Genomic DNA, 17,789 nt, shown 5'->3' on the forward strand with positions numbered 1-17,789 from the left:
ATAAGAAGACTTAAAATCATGTAGCAAACTCACAATTAAAAAGCAGATTTTTTATCTCATATTTAAACTAACTTTCAATTTCATTTTTAAAATTAAAAAGAATGTTTAAAACAATTACAATTACATTCTGACAAAATTATTAGAAAAAAAATTAAGTGCTTTTTGAACAAATCGAACAACACTGATGCCAAAAATTTGAGCGTTTCTGATTGTTTTTTTTTTTATATTTCAAACATGATTAGAATAACAAAGTACATCACTTTTACGGCACGTAGCAAACTAAAAACTTAAATTGTAGTTTATGCCACAAGTTACTAAAAGAACATTTTTTCAGCACGATTTTTTAATTTACGAAACGAAATTTACCGAGTTGGATAAATACGACAAGTGCTGAAAAAATAAAGTCTTGCAGCGAGTAGCAAACAACAAGTTCCAAAACACCATCTGAATAAGAGTCAAAGTCAAACGTCCATTTTTTAAGTCAACTTATCGTTCATTCGATTTGAGTGCTGAAAAGTAGAACTTTTCAGTCTTCTAATCGATAAGAAATACTTTACGATTATGTTATTTTAGATGAGGAAAAGCAGGCTATATCGAGTCGTTTTACAAAACAGTTCCAAATGTTTAATGTGTTTTTAAAAATAACTTTTAGTTTCAGTTACGTTAAATTTACTATCAAAATAACAAAAGCAGGATTACAAAATTTTATTTTGTATTTATTTATTTAAATGATAAGAACAACCTAGAAGTGTTTTTATGTCTGATTTTGAACTCTAAAATGACTTTCCAATAAGAAAAAATAATTAAATTGAAGTTGAAGTTTCAAAATGTTGCAGCAGCCGTTTAAAAAATGAAGTTATCACCAATAGTTTGTAAAACATCAGAAAATCACCAATAGTTTGTAAAACATCCAAAAAATCTTAAAAATATAAATATATTCTAAATTTTTAGGTCCGATTTTTTATTTTATAAAAATAGTTTTGTTTTTTTAATAAATCAAAAAATCCACCAAATTTATAGAAAATATTGAATACATACATTTAGTAAAGCGATCAATTTTGTTAAATATTTAAAATATTTCTAAATCAAATGCTCAATCAGTTTATGAAAACAACTGGCACGGCCTCCATTTAAAATAAAACAAAACAAATGCTACAAGAAGGTTTCTAGCGCGACTACTGAATGGAAAGGAACATCTGAACCCAAAAACAATCCGAAATGAAAAAAAAACTGTTGACCATAACAAGAAGATACGTTCCTCTCTTTATGACTATCAACGTTAAATGAATTATTCAAAAAAAAAAAAAAAAAACTTTCTCCAACAAAATATGTTTTGAAAGTAAACCAGTAAAAAGAGTGTTTAAAAATATAGTTTACAGATTCTCAATGCACTCAATACGCATAACCAAAGGAGATATTCCATATTAATGACCTGCAGAACAAATCATTCTCATTTGTGAAAGGCATCAACATTTAAAAAACAGTGATCAATCATCATCGTGAAAGCAAAAGCAAACGTTCTAAGTCGTGTAGCACGCCACCACAGCCGCGCATCCTTAAATAGGTGCAAGTGATGAAATATATGTGCCAAAGTTGAACCTGCTCTGAACTGCGGTGCTGCAAGTATTCGTGCCGCAAAGAATCGAAATCAACGAGGGAATCCTATCATGCTGAACAAAAATGATTGACGTGTGAACCACATGCTTACGGGAAGAGGAGGGTTTTTGTTTTATGTTAGTGAAGAAACCATCGGCCCTAATCGGCCCGCACGAACGGAAACAAGTGGTGATTTTGCGTGTCACGAACACGAGCGGAATTTCTTTTTGGAAAGCCGGGTTCGGGACTAGCAGCAGCAGCAACGGAAAGTGTGGGATGTGTCGTGCAGATCGTGTGTAACGAAGTTCCGTGACGTAGTTTGTCGGTGACATAATTTTGCGAACAGCTCCCCACTCCTAATGAAATAATTCAGTTTGTGGAGCGTACTGATACAAACACTATAGACAGGAAAACATCCAAGAACAGACAGACAAATGTGTCAATCGATAAAGAAAACGGAATTTGGGCGAAATTCCTGCGAAAAGCCGAGGCACGCTTTAATTAGCATCCTCACCTTGCACCTTAAGGTCGGGCTACGTGACTGGTCGTGTTCAAATTTCTCAACTGCTGGTCGCGTATTCGTATTCGTGGTGTTCGTTTGCTTCTTCTGGCATGTGTACCTATAGTTCAGTGACTCACAAACAAGCGCCAAAAAAGCAGTGACGACAGCAAACAATGCTGGTTACGACAACGTTGTTACAGTGGATGGGATGGTGTCTGTTTTGTGAACGCTGCCAGACGAAGCCGACAAAAGTCCCACAGCTGGCGGAACAGCACTGATTAGGGACAGCAATTTAATTAGCGAATGTGTGTGTTTGGAGAAAATTGCCAGACAAATGCTGCGTGAATTTGCATTTGAGGGTATTTGCAAATTTCATAAAAAGTTTATGGTCTTTTTTAAGGAATCACATTTTAAAGTAGACGCATGTTGGTTTAATTTTCAACACTTATAGTTTCATACTCAGCAGAGCCTCGTCGGATATTCTTGTTGCATAAAGTACTTTTAAGTTTCAAGTTCACTATAAAAAATCATGGTAATACTACATCTGGGAATCAGTGCAGTAAATCTTTTATGTCAGAAAAATGTGTAATTTTCCGTCTGAATTGAGATATTATTACATCATAAAAATGGTAATATTTAACCTTTTTAATCAACTCCTTCCAAATTTAAACATTACGCTTATTTTTTTACTGTGTAAACCAAAATTGATATATACGACGAGTGCTGAAAAAACTTGGGAACTTTTGAACTATGAGAACTATGGCAAAACACATTTTCACAGATATAATATTTTGAATCGTACATATTCTTTATGAGGAAGGTGAACCACAATCTACTAAGTATAAATCTCATGTGTCATCTCGATTTAAAATATTTTGCTTCCGCCATAACGTGAAGTGTCGAAAATCCGAACAGTTTTGTGAACATTATTATATTCATTAACACTTAAGCCCCAATGAGATTCAAAAAGTCGGTCGATTTTTAGTACAAAGTACTGGATGTTTTAGGCTTTCCTGAAAGAGCATAAAATTTTGAACCAAACTGCATAATTGACTCAAAAGTGATGAAAATGCATATGGGACATTTATGCGATCTGGGGCAGTATAGCCACCTTTAAGGGGTTACATACATGTAAATCGGCAAAAAATTCAGAGGTTGGTTTGAGAACACGCTTTTACTTTTTTAAACTGTTTTCAGGGCATTAAAATATACATTTTTATCCATCAATAAAATAAATTTGAACACATTTGGTTGTATATTTGCCGAGATATAGCTATTTGAAGTTAGCAGTTTCAAAAATCGGGTGCCACGATATCTCAACACTGCTTTGACCAAATACACAGCTAAAAAAGTAGTAATCCAGCTGCGTCTAATAGGCCTGGGTGTAAAATAAATATTGCATTATTTTATGCAATTTAATGTGATTTTACACCCTGAAATATGTAGCCCATCAGTATGGGAAACCTACTTGACCGAAATGTCAAGCTCATATATGCGTTTATCCTTACAACTTTTCATCGATCTGATGGCCGAGTGGGCTAAGGCGCCAGTCCGTACTGTTGGTGCTGGGTTTGAATCCCGTCGGTTGCAACTTTTTTTTTGTTTGCAAAAATTGTACATGTAGTGTGTAATATTTAGTGTTTATTTTGACGAAGGTGATGTGCATGCTTTTGCATGCGATTTTACCATCGGATTTTTTGCTGTGTAGGCTCAAAATTTTGGTGAAGACTCATTAAACCAGTCACGTGTGCATGACGAAGGCCGATTTAAAAAAAGTTTATATAAAAAATTAAAAAATATTTTTGTGTTTTTCATATAAAATTAAATTCGTCAGTTTTTGATTTTTGTATTTTTTCAAAAAAAACAAAATTTCAAAATCGGGCTTCGTTATGCTCACGAAATATGTCTTGTGAGTCTTGAGGTTCCATGATTTTCTCCTTTTTTTTGCAAAAGAAAAAAAAAACGTTTTGCTGCTAATACACACAGAAAAAAAAATTATGGTAATATTCATCAGGAAATGGTGACAGATTTTGTGTCGAAAAAAATGTGTAATATTACATCAGGAATTGGTGAATATTCATCAGTTTCTGATGAATTTTCATCAGGTTCACATTTTTACACATTTTTTGATTAATATTACTCAAAAAATGAGTAATATTCAACCAACCAAATTTTCAACATTCCAAAATTCAACTTTTTTTTGCTGTGCAATCAATTGTATAATAATGTAAATTAAGCAAATCTTGATTTTATCAATATTTTTTACTAATCTTAAAATTTTATTAATTAGCTTAATTTTTTGAAGAAGTATTTTTCTAACATTGTTTTTGCAGGTTGGGAAATATTTTAATTTTTATTTGTACACTAAATTGTTGTTTTTCGACAACAATGCAATGATTTTAAATGTTCTACTTGTTTTTTTCACTAAACAATATCATTTTTCACAAAACCATGCAAATTTAACGTGAATTATTTGGAACAAATTGAAAATCTAAAACTATAAAGTCATTTAATTGTAGTGTATGCAACATGTTCAGCATCCTGTTGAGTTCTGAAAAGTTTGAGAACTGTTATACTTTGCGATGAAAAGTAGGCTGTTTCGTCATTCGAGGAAAACAGTGAAATACACTTTTTTGCTTGATTTCTATAAAAAGACTGAAAAGGAAGTACATATTGAATTAACTCAATGAAGCACTTTACAAGGCGCGGTTAGCTAACTGTTGAAGCTCTCAAATCATGCAAGTGTTCAAATTAACACGTGTACGTCCAATTTTCTAATTTTGTCTCGGTTTTCCTGAAATTAAAATTGAATTCATATATTTTCTAAAATTCTGAATTGGTTGTGAAATAAGTGTAACAGTTCTATATCAAGTAATCAATAAGATTGTAAAGCACTGAAGTTGTTGATGGGCATAACCAGCAAAAATGTTAATTTAACTGTTGAAATTTTTGTTTACAGATCCGTAAATTGCCCGTCTCTTAAAATATTATCTGTGTAATTTTATGGATTTTCTCGAACCTTATAATTTCCATACAAAACCTTATTCTGTAATTTTCGTAATTTATTTCAAATTGTTCAAATTGCTGTTTGATAAGTCTAAAAATGAACTTTTTACTTATTGAATATGAAATCTAATATTCGGACCTGTAAATTTTTATCACTTTTGTGTCATCAAAATTAAAAAAAAACCAAGTGCGTGTTGCAGCCAGAGGACGTTCGATTTCGTTTGATGAGTTGCAATTTCGCTTTGATAAACTGCAACGTTCAACCTTTGATCTGATATTTTCTGATGGAAAACCTACTCGCATCATTGGTTACAGTCAAATAAAATTGAACCGTAAACTTTTTTGTTTGAACTTTTTGCATCAATTAAAAGTCAAGCCAAATTGAAAATATGGCGCAAAATGGAAGTCGGAAACCCACATATGACCGAGGCGAATATGTTTCCTGTCGGTATAAATTTCAATTAAACTATTAGTTGGCGCTCACCACATCGGTTTCACTATCAATTTGCTATAGTCACGTGTATTTTTTTTCTGCGTGGCATTTCATTTTCTATGGATGCTTCAGTGACATTTCCAATTAAAGTACCATATAAATCGTTTAGCGAAACTTGGAGCTAATTTTTAACCAGCGTTTATCTTTTTCGTCTTTTTTTTTCTCCCCAGGACATAATGGTTCAATTAGAGACGTATCAACGGCAGACTGGAGCGCCAAAGTTGGGAGCGGAGCAAAAGATCCCAACGGGAGCATCGGGCGAGGGACGTCCGAAACGGCAGAGACCGACTCATCAGGTAACGTCAAAAATGCGCGTATCAATTTCACGAAGAAAAAAAAAACATATCGTTTATCCAGTTAAACTACCTAAACAATCATTATTTAGATAATGTATTGCCGAAAAATATTCCCATCGCTTGAAACGCCTTTAACGCGAGTGGCCCATAAATCTTCCGGCTCGTTACCGGTCATATTTCGTCTCGGTTTCCTAAATGGTTACGCAAATTTCGTGTCACATAAAATATCACCTTTTCCTCTTTTTTCCTGGAGGAAGAGCGGAAAAAGTTGCTCGGAAATGGCAAGCAACCGCTCAACAGCTGCTGGAAAAGGAAATGCTTAATTACAAAAAGGACACTACAAAAATACAAACGTACCAAAAAAATAACTCAAAACAAAGGCATGAGTGATTAAACCCTTAAAATTTATGAATTCCCATATTTTCCCGCCAAATCCATCATAACTAATCATGAACCATTTTTTCTTTCTCTCTTTCTCGATTGTCCATTCTCTCCACAGGGACCGGGGGGATGCGGGACTCGCTGGAGGGGACGGGCTCAGCGCAGAACGACCTTATTCACCTCAAGAGACGGGTGGGACTCTTCAGTGGGGTGGCTTTAATTGTCGGAACGATGATCGGTAAGTTGGTGTGGCAGATTCGAAAATGAAAACAAAAAATAATAATAATAATTAATAAAGTGATTAAATGGCCCTGCCAAAGTTGTCTCACTGTCCTGAGTGGCAGTAATTGATGCGTTTGTTTATCGGCTGGCGGGTTGTTTACCAAATTTAGATAATGGAATATTATACCATGTTTGAAATTATGTTTTTTTTCTGAGTACCAGTATCGTTTTAAATGACGAGGTTCAATGACTTGACAGAGGAATGCAAATGCTTGATTAAATTCACAATGCCTGAATTTTTTAAATAAAAATATTGGAATACCTAATCTTGCAAAAAAACAAATGGCACAGATCTTTCATAAGAAGTTTAGATTCTTCGTTATTTATATAATTTTAGCAATTTTGTCAAATCTGTAGTGCAAGATTTTTTTTAAAATGCATGAAATGTTTTTTTTTTTATTATAATGAAATTTAAGTAAATACAAAACAGGTGTAAAAAATGCATTACATAAAAGCACAGTTTACATATCTAGATTAAATTTTCAAAACAACCTATCCCTCATGGGTTTCCTATGCAGATAGGGCCTTTTGAAAACTTAATCGAGATATAACGTCATGATTCGAAATCCGGACACTAAGTAGCATATCATTTTTGTTATAGCTGACAAAAAATCATGTAGTTAATAAGTTGGAAATTTAGAAATATCATCAGGATGTAGTATAAACAGTTAGTTTTAAGAGAATTCATGCAAAATATGTCTATTCTAAAAATTTTTCATAAGGTTTTTAAAATTAAAATGATTTGTTGTGCTTCGAATCCCGGACACTGATTAAAGCTGATTTGAAATCCGGACACTTTTGCTTCGAATTCCGGACACTCGATTTTGCTTATGAATCGCACAAATTTGGACTGAAGTGTTAGTGAATGGCATTTTTTAGGTCTCGAATAACATGTTACCATCAAAACAATTGATATTTTATATAATTTTTTTTAGAATTTAAGGGGTTACATACATGTAAATCGGCAAAAATGTCAGAGGTTGGTTTGAGCACACACTTAAACTGTTTCAAAATCTGTTTTTCAGGGCATTAAAGTATACATTTTCATCTATTAACAAAACAAATTTGAAGACATTTGGTTGTATCATATCATATCAGTTGTATCGAGATATAGCTATTTGAAGTTAGCAGTTTCAAAAAACGGGTACCACGATATCTCAACATTGCTTCGACCAAATCGGCTCAAAATTTTGGTGAAGACTCGTTAAACCGGTCCCGTGTGCATGACGAAGGCCGATTTTTAAAAAGTTTATTAAAAAAAAGATAAAAATATGTTTCTGTTTTTCATATAGAAAATCGCCAGTTTTTGATTTTTGTATTTTTTGAAAATTCAAAATTTCAAAATCGGGCTTCGTCATGCACACGGAACATGTCTTGGGAGTCTTCACCCAAAATTTCAGCCAATTTGGTCCGACCTATCTCGAGATATCGTGGCACCCGTAAATGTAACCCCTTAAGGAAATCAAAACCTTAAATATCTGCTTTGCCTTCCTGGTGCTTGAGATGCATATGAAATATTTCAGTGAAATGCTTCACATTTTTGGTAAACTTATAAATTTATTTTATTTTATTTTATTGTTTTGGCATTAACTACAGTGTTCAAACAAACTTTAAATGAAAGTTGATGTTAGAATTCATCAAATAACACATTTTTGACATTCATAATGCGAACTATATCCAAATAATTGATAAAACAAGATGAGGTGTCCAGGTTTCGAAGCGTCCGGGAATTCGAATCATGACGTTAATGTTTGTAGCGATAAAAAAAATTAAAAATTATAAAAATTAAAAATAGTTTTAAAAAATGCAGCCCCAAATCAAATCTGTTTTTTTTTTTTTTCAAAAAATTACTATGGTAATTGCAGTTTCGTTAAATTCAAGACCAACTGTAAATTTTTCCGCTCCATAGTATAGGATATATAGGAAACCCACGGCGCATTGGTTGTTTTGAAAAAAGTTATCAAAAGTTTTACCAACAAAATTTTAAAGAGCGAAAAAAAAAATCACTGAAAAATCTTCTGAAATTTTCATCGGATTATCACAAACACAAACTCATAAGACTTTACTCATAAGAAATAGTTCAGACATTCGTCAAGGAAAACCCTGTGTTTTTGAATGAAAACATCATTTTTACATAATTGAAACATAACTAACTGACCAAGGATTGCCCAAAATATCCAAAAATAGTCAAAACTCGCCCCAGATATCCAAAATCTTTGAGCTAAATTATTTCTCAAGCATAAAGTTGTCATGTTTTTTTTCATTTAAGTTTTTTTTAATTTTCATGTTTTGCCTTAAATTTTGAGAAACATTACTTTGTCGGTTTTTATGAGAAAATTTTGCTTCAAATAAAAATTCGTCAAATTTCAGATTTTCAGTAAAGCTCAGTAATTTAAAATTAGGTACAGGAACTGAAAGTGATAAGTGGGTGGCAAGATTTGAATACAGTTAAACCTCGTATATGCAACTCATATGGGGGTTTCTTATGCGAAGCACGCATATGCGAGGTACAGAGCTTATGGGATTTTGGCTATATGGGAGACATGGCCTATATTTTTGTAAAAAATCATCTTAACTATACAAATTTATAGTGTTTTGGAATCGTTATGAAGTCAGCTATAAAGCTAGACCAAATTTACAAGGTTTACGATGTTCTAGGTCATCCGAAACTTCCTCAAGTTAAGGCCTATGTGTTCACCGCCGTAAAAGTATGAGGTAGGCGATTGTGACTTTGGTTTTTGACCTCAGATCATATCCGGATAGCCTCAGGGAGGTTCAGGGACTAGTCTACCTATATGTGGTGATGTTCTGGGTCTTCTGAGGAGTCCCGGGAGTTACAACCGATGGATCTACCGCCGTAACAAAATAAAGGTCAGTGATTTTTCACCTCAGATCATATCCAGATAGCCTCAGGGAGTTCAGGGACTAGTCTACCGATATGTGGTGATGTTCTAGGTCTTCTGTAGAGTCCCGGGAGTCACGGCCGGTGGGTCTACCGCCGTAACAAGATAGAGGTCAGTGGTTTTTGACCTTAGATCATATCCGGATAGCCTCAGGGAGGTCCGAGGACTAGTCTACCGATATGTGGTGATGTTCTAGGTCTTCTGTAGAGTCCCGGGAGTTACGGCTGGTGGATCTACCGCCGTAACAAGATGGAGGTCAGTGGTTTTTGACCTCAGATCATATCCGGATAGCCTCAGGGAGGTCTGGGGACTAGTCTAACGATATGTGGTGATGTTCTAGGTCTTCTATAGAGTCCCGGGAGTTAAGGCCGATGGGTCTACCGCCGTAACAAGATAGAGGTCGATGGTTTTTGACCTCAGATCATATTCAGATAGTCTCAGGGAGGTTCAGGGACTAGTCTACCGATGTGTGATGATGTTCTGGGTCTCCTGTAGAGTCCTGGGAGTTACGTCCGATGGGTCTACCGCCGTAACAAGATAGAGGTCGGAGGTTTTTGACCTCAGATCATATCCAGATAGTCTCAGGGAGGTTCAGCGGCTAGTTTACCGATATGTGGTGATGTTCTGGGTCTTCTGTAAGATCCCGGGAGATACGTCCGATGGGTCTACCACCGTAACAAGACTGAGGTCAGTGATTTTGACCTCGGATCATATTCGGATAGCCTCAGGAAGATCCGGGGACCCTACTCCCGGGATTCTACAGGTAGACTAGTCCCCGAACCTCCCTGAGGCTATCCGGATATGATCTGAGGTCAAAAACCTCCGACCTCACTTGTTACGGCGGTAGATCCATCGGCCTTAACTCCTGGGACTCTACAGAATAACCAGAACATCACCACACATCGGTAGACTAGCCCCTGAACCTCCCTGAGACTAATTGGATATGATCTGAGGTCAAAAACCATCGACCTCTATCTTGTTACGGCGGTAGACCCATCGGTCGTAACTCCCGGGACTCTACAGAATACCCAGAACATCACTGCATCGGTAGACTAGCCCCTGAACCTTCCTGAGACTATCTGGATATGATCTGAGGTCAAAAACCATCGACCTCTATCTTGTTACGGCGGTAGACCCATCGATCGTAACTCCCGGGACTCTACAGAATACCCAGAACATCACCACATTGGTAGACTAGTCCCCGGACCTCCCTGAGGCTATCTGGATATGATCTGGGGTCAAAAACCACTGACCTCTATCTTGTTACGGCGGTAGATCCATCGGCCTTAACTCCCGGGACTCTACAGAATACCCAGAATATCACCACACATCGGTAGACTAGCCCCTGAACCTCCCTGAGACTATCTGGATATGATCTGAGGTCAAAAACTATCGACCTCTATCTTGTTACGGCAGTAGATCCATCGGCCTTAACTCCCGGGACTCTACAGAATACCCAGAATATCACCACACATCGGTAGACTAGCCCCTGAACCTCCCTGAAGCTATCTGGATATGATCTGAGGTCAAAAACCATCGACCTCTATCTTCTTACGGCGGTAGACCCATCGGTCGTAACTCCCGGGACTCTACAGAAGATCCAGAACATCACCACATACCGGTAGACTAGACCCTGAACCTCCCTGAGGCTATCTGGATATGATCTGAGGTCAAAAACCATCGACCTCTATCTTGTTACGGCGGCAGACCCATCGGTCGTAACTCCCGGAACTCTACAGAAGACCCAGAACATCACCACACATCGGTAGACTAGTCCCTGAACCTCCCTGAGGCTACATGGATATGATCTGATGTCAAAAACCACTGACCTCTATCTTGTTACGGCGGTAGACCCACCGGCCGTAACTCCCGGGACTCTACAGAAGACCTAGAACATCACCACATATCGGTAGACTAGTCCCTGAACCTCCCTGAGGCTGTCTGGATATGATCTGAGGTCAAACATTACTGACCTCTATTTTGTTACGGCGGTAGACCCATCGGTCGTAACTCTCGGGACTCCTCAGAAGACCCAGAACATCACCACATATCGGTAGACTAGTCCCTGAACCTCCCTAAGGCTATCCAGATATGATCTGAGGTCAAAAACCAAAGTCACAATCGCCTACCTCATACTTGTACGGCGGTGTACACATAGGCCTTAACTTGAGGAAGTTTCGGATGACCTAGAACATCGTAAACCTTGTAAATTTGGTCTAGCTGTATAGCTGACTTCATAACGATTCCAAAACACTATAAATTTGTATAGTTAAGATGATTTTTTACAAAAATATAAGCCATGTCTCCCATATAGCCAAAATCCCATAAGCCCTGTACCTCGCATATGCAACTCTTGCGACAAAACCGAATCAGGTGGAATGACTCGTATATGCAAAGTTGCATATGCGAGGCGCTCTTATGCGAGGTTTGACTGTATAATAATTGTAATTATAAGCCAGAATTTCAATATTTCCATGATAAAAAAAAAAAACATTGGAAAATGCATTATTCACCTGCACAATTGATTTGCAAACATTAGTTATTTTATGTTTTTAATTGTTAATTGTTTTCATTTTTTTTTACTAAAATTTAAATGATTTTTTAACAAACCTAACAAAACATGTTAAAATGGCTGCAAACGCAGAAGAATGCATTGAAAATATGAACTTTTGGATTTTTTTTATGTTATAAAAACATTGAATTTGAACCAGCCTTATGGTGAAGCCGTTGATTTTTTCGAAGATAATTGATCTTCACTCCGAAATGCTCTGTATTGAATTCAACTTAACGAATTTCAGCACCAAAATGAATCAGCATGTGCCAGCTGTTGCCTTCTTGAAGCCACTGAAGGAATTTTTGATCTAGATCAAATGGGTCTCAACATTTCTATAATTTTGTGGAACAATCATTGACGTTCTAGTTAGCAATCATTAATTAATGACGATTTCCACAACTTTATAAGGAATGGGATAATATTCTGAACAACTTGTTGAAGGAATTTTATCAAATTATTGATAGCGACGCAAAATTTATATCTTTGAACGAAAAATCATGGCAATGATGGAAGTCTTCACGTTATGAAAATGTCTATACTTTTAATCACTATTGTACTGATTGTAACCAATTGCAACACAATTCCTTTGCTGTTCGATATCCTTTCTAATCCCAATCCCGATTTTCTCCGTTTCCTCTAGGGTCTGGAATTTTTGTATCGCCATCTGGTTTACTGGTGCGAACCGGTTCCATTGGTGTGAGCTTTATTATATGGATGGCCTGTGGATTGCTCTCATTGTTAGGTAAGTGCCAAACCCGTCTCTCACCATCACCATCACCAGCATATCCCATCGTAATCATCACAGATTTCCACCGGTGTACGTGTGTCGTCGGTACAGAGCCGAGTGACAGCTGGCATAGATTTTCTTTTCTTTTTTTTGGGTGCAAAACTGTATCTCACTCGTCATTGTCGTCCTACTTGATGTACGAGCATTAGCCAGGGGCGCTCGCCGAATATCACGAAATGATGGAAATAAGAGGGAAGGAAAACTCATTTGGTCGGGCTCGATGCGACAGAAGACAGAAATTTATTACACAAATCACTTCGAGCTTCGAGGCGAGATTTCCTTCCGCCAGACGAGAGACAATCAGCCTTGAGCTTGAATTAATCGGAATGATGGTAGAACATATGTGTCTTACACAGAAATCGATTTAGAGTGTTAGCATAAATGTTAGTCGCACTAGACGCGAGATAAAAACGCAAATTTTCAAGTTTGAAACAAACACATCTATTTTTGCAACACGGCCATTGAGAATTTTTCTTGAACAAGACTTGGTTACAGTTCATTTCCGACTCGGGTAAGACAATTTTGCACAACACTTTGGCCATCGGAATCATTTTTTTTTGAGCCAGCCCCCCGACGTGGTCATGTGATCTAATGGGGGCCAAGTAAAAAAACGCCCATCTGCATAAATATTCCGATTTTTTTTTGCTTGTTTTTCTTGAGTCACCCTGTAATGTGTCGTCGACGCCGTGGTCGTCGCACCGAAAAATGTTCGCTGCTACTGACGACGGACAAAGTGACGGCGACAGCCCACGTAAAAGTGCGAATCGCACTGATTTTTGCGTCACACGCGGCGTCGAGAGGGTGTTGTCGAATCGTCCTGAGAACCGCTCACGATCTACGGTGGTGGAAGTCACAGACAGGCATTACTTGAGTCTTGTGTTGTTTTTCTCGAAGCAATTGCCTTTTTTTTTGTCAGCCTGAATTATACATCAAAATTGCTAATCTATGTCTAATCTGAACATATTGAAAACCAGATTTTATTTACAAATCTAACTTGCTTAACTAAAAATTTTTAAAGAAAAACAAAGAAAGTTAAGTTTTGCAATTAAATTATGGCAAATTTGACATCCCCTAAACAGATATATCGAGGGTTTTGTTATTATAGGATTTTAATTATTAGAATTGTCAAAAAATTCATGAGTTTTTTTCTTTTTCATTTTTTTTATTATGGCTGCTCAAATATGAGTGGGACTACGCGCAACAGTTTTTGGTCCCAGCGAATAAAAAAAAACTTTTTGAGCGTTTTAACCACTTTGTTATTTATTAATTTGCACCAAAAGTAACATATGTTAAAAATACTGTTTCGGGTACCGTTTTATCTAAATTGAAAGTAGTTAGGCCAACCACTGTTGCGTCCAAGCCTAAATTTTGGAATTTGAGCTCAGTACACAATATCAAATCAGTCAGGCAAGGGAAGGTGAAATGTCCAAATTTATCTACTCCTATGTAGCAATTCCCCATGAAAACAGCATGGACAAAACAAAATTGCTCGAATCGTGTTCATTTTCGTAAATTTTCGCAAAAAACACATTTAAAAAATAATGCATGACTTCGCATGGTGCGATTTTAGCTGTCCGATTTTAGCTGTCTGGACGCAAATGAAAGGTTATTACTAGATGGTCTTTCAATGAAAAATAGTTTGAGGACCGAAGAGTTCAGCCAAACATTTGAAAAGGTCGTATGAAACTTTAAAATGCCGTGTTGACGGTGTCTGTTACAAAGAGTCCATGTCTGAAAATATTTTGATCGAATTCCTCGGACAATTTTACGTAACATACTTAACATTGGGAGGAGTTCATTAACAGGATTCCGAGATATGATTCTTTGGAAATAAAATCCGGGTTGTTGGACGTGCCGCGCGCAAAGACGGAAAAATTAGGAAATTGGCAAAAAATCTATAACTTTAAAATTTCAGCGATGACCTATCCATGTTTGGGTACCAAAAGTTGCGTCTTTCAATTACAAAAATTGTTTTGTTTTTTTCCATGCTGTTTTCCTGGGGAATTGCAAGGATCTGACACGCATGCAGTTTTCTGAAGTCACCGCCAGAGGCGCTGTCAATATTGTTTACGTTTGGTTTTTTGAAAAGGTCGTATGAAATACATACATAAATATTTTTCCAAATTATTTTTTGTGAGTTTTTTCACTATCTTTTGCATATATATTTGAGATGATTACAAGTATTAAGTAAATTTCTCCACATTTAACAATTATAATATCAAAATATTACAAGGTTTTACTTGACCATCCAAGCAATATATCAAAATACACTAAACTAAAAATGAAATAGATTCAATTTCCTTGAAACAACATAAATTACGTTTGATTCTTCCTGACCGTTGGTTTAAAATAAATTGCGCTTTTAAAATACTCACTAAATTTCCGTCGAAAATGTTTAAAACTATTTTATTTGAACATCAAAAGGTTGATATGCCAATATTAAGTGCTCGATGAAATTAAATGCTGATCCCCAAGTTCAAGTCCGAGATAAAATGTAAATCTTTTTAAGGACAAAAGATCAACTAAAAAAAAATATTTTTTGTAAATTATGACTTGGTTCGATCTTGGTTCGATTTTGACTTCACTCGCCTTGTATGTGGATGACAGTCGTGACGTAGCCGTGGGGAATTTCTGTATAGGGACGTGGCGTTACACCGTGCTGCCATCTTGTTTTTTTAAGTGCAAAAGTGGAAAAGTACTGAGTCATCGTCTAAAAATAAACGGCTTCCTATCCCGCCCAGGAAAATGAAGTCGATATCACCCTGTAATGTGTCGTCGACGCCCGCCCAGCAAAATGAAGTCGATAAAGTAGTCGGTTTCGATAAAGAAAAATTGGAAAACGTGGTCTAAAAATAGCGACGCCATCCTCCTATGTTTATGTACAAAGTCCACATTTGTTCATCCAATCTCGTTTATCCATAGTCCAGAAGCTCCTCAACATATTTTGGAGAACCAAATCAGGACAAAGTTAACATTTGAATGAAAAAAATAGTTTTAAAATTTTATAATGCGTTTTCACTAGTTCAGTTGTTTTGCAATCATTAGTTTTCAAAAAATGTAAGATTAAAACAAAAAAAACCTTATAATTGATGAGAGTTCGACTGTTGTTATTTTTTTGAGTTTGATCGGCTACTCAGTCTGGGCAAAGTGAAACGCTGTTTATGCTGTGTCCGACGTTGTTAATTTTAGTCAGTGTACCACCAGCTTTTGATGGAATTTATGACGTTAGCCTTAGAAAAGGCAGCTAACAAGAAACGTCAAGCTATGTATGGTTTCTGTAATAAGTCCTCTACTATGTGTTTCTAACAATAAATTATTAATTAATAGTTCCCCCTGAAGAAGGCGCCAATCAGCGCCGAAACGTCGGACACAGCATAAACAGCGTTTCACTTTGCCCAGACTGAGTAGCCGATCAAACTCAAAAAAAAAACAAAAAAAACCTTTTTGCGGTAATGTACATCGAAAATTTAAACTTCTAATATTTGTACCAGCGTAACATAAAAGAATAATTTCTACGTTTTCGAAATCGACTTTTCTTTGTATTTTTTGTCTTAAATGAAACTTTGTCCTCGAATTCCTTTTGTTCAGTGAAGTCATTTTGCATTATTCTTTTTAAAGAAAATGTTATTTATAAAATATCGTCGAACAAAATTTTTAGAGGCAATTCAAATTTGCAATCGGAAAAGACTTAACTTTTTGGTTAAGTGCACCGAGTTGTAGCCATTTTTAGATGACATTTTTCGAAAAAATCAGTTTTTTTTTCATTTGAATCCTCGTAAATTTTATTTTGAATTTTCCTACAGAAAATTTCCTACAATTTTCCTTTTTTCCTTTCTTGTCTTTGTGCTGCGAAAAACTAAGTTTTCTAAGTGTCAGTCAACTTGAGATATTTTGGAAACTTGATTTGATTTTCATTGTAAAAAAAATAACTTTAACGAAATATTCTATTCCTTGCTATTTAAGTAATAAAGTGATCCCTTATTTTAGATGTTTTCATATATTGGGCTAGATTTTTAAATTTCAAAATAGTTTTTAATAAAGAGGTATGAAAAAATAATTTTTGTGATTTTTTTGTTTTCTGTACACACCTAAAATAAAACAACAAAATATCGCACCAATTTCAGTCCCTCAATTTCTTAAAAGGTTTTGCTGTTTTTTTCTCTTTAATATGAAGTCAACCCACATCAAACTACCAAAGCTTGTTGTCAATCATCATTTAGCCGAAACGTTCTGTTGCAAGCAAACAATACAAAACAAGGGTTGAATCAAAATCAGCACTTTTCCACTATCTCAAAGTGTTCCAGTATAAACAAGAAAGAGGGGATTTACGATAAATTTTCTCAGACGAATAAAATCTAGTCACGTACCACCGGAAAAGCTCTCTAGCATAAAACATCGTTACTTGGAATTTCATGCTTGGTAATGGACGATTAGGTAGGTGGAATCAATACTTGGCAGTTCATTTTGCTTCTTAAACTTTTCCAACAATTTTGTGGCATCCACTTAGAGCTTTATTTAAGTAAGATCATGTCATTTCTGGGACGAATAACTAGTTTCAACCGAATCACACCGCGGAGGATTGTAGTTTGCTCTAAATAATTGTAACCGGCAATTACGTCGTAAATCACGCCCAACGACGCTCAAGCGGATGTACCAACGCAGTCGGACAAATCTGCCTCCACGGTGAGCTGTGTGGGTGCTAGCTTTTATGGAGCAACTTGGTATTTTACGACCGAAAATGCACCGAGGTGGAACACCGTGCGTCTCCACGGGATAAAGTGCATAACAACTTCTGTGAAATGATTCTGAGTAACGTGAGTCACGCTGCTCGTTGATTGCACTTATTGTGCACCCAACGACCTGAACACCTGCCAAAGAGGCTTTTAATTTTGACGATCGTCCAAATTTCGCTTGTACCATGCTCATGTTTTTAGGTAATTAATCCCTAAATTACAACAACAACAAAAAAACCAACAAAAGTTATTATTA

At 36.1% G+C, this 17,789-nt stretch overlaps 1 protein-coding gene across 2 annotated transcripts in view; it reads left to right on the top strand.

Moving 5' to 3' along the window:
- LOC120420002 (b(0,+)-type amino acid transporter 1) overlaps window positions 1–17,789 on the top strand; it is a 72,643-nt gene that overhangs the window by 41,284 nt on the left and 13,570 nt on the right. For both annotated transcript variants that reach the window (XM_039582896.2, XM_039582895.2), the window contains exons 2-4: window positions 5,768–5,893; window positions 6,393–6,512; window positions 12,654–12,755. In XM_039582896.2, coding sequence (XP_039438830.1) covers window positions 5,768–5,893; window positions 6,393–6,512; window positions 12,654–12,755 — 348 coding nt within the window. The remainder of the gene's footprint in view (window positions 1–5,767; window positions 5,894–6,392; window positions 6,513–12,653; window positions 12,756–17,789) is intronic.

This window comes from Culex pipiens, chromosome 3, assembly GCF_016801865.2.
Source record: "Culex pipiens pallens isolate TS chromosome 3, TS_CPP_V2, whole genome shotgun sequence".
NCBI classification, from domain to species: Eukaryota; Metazoa; Arthropoda; class Insecta; order Diptera; family Culicidae; genus Culex; species Culex pipiens.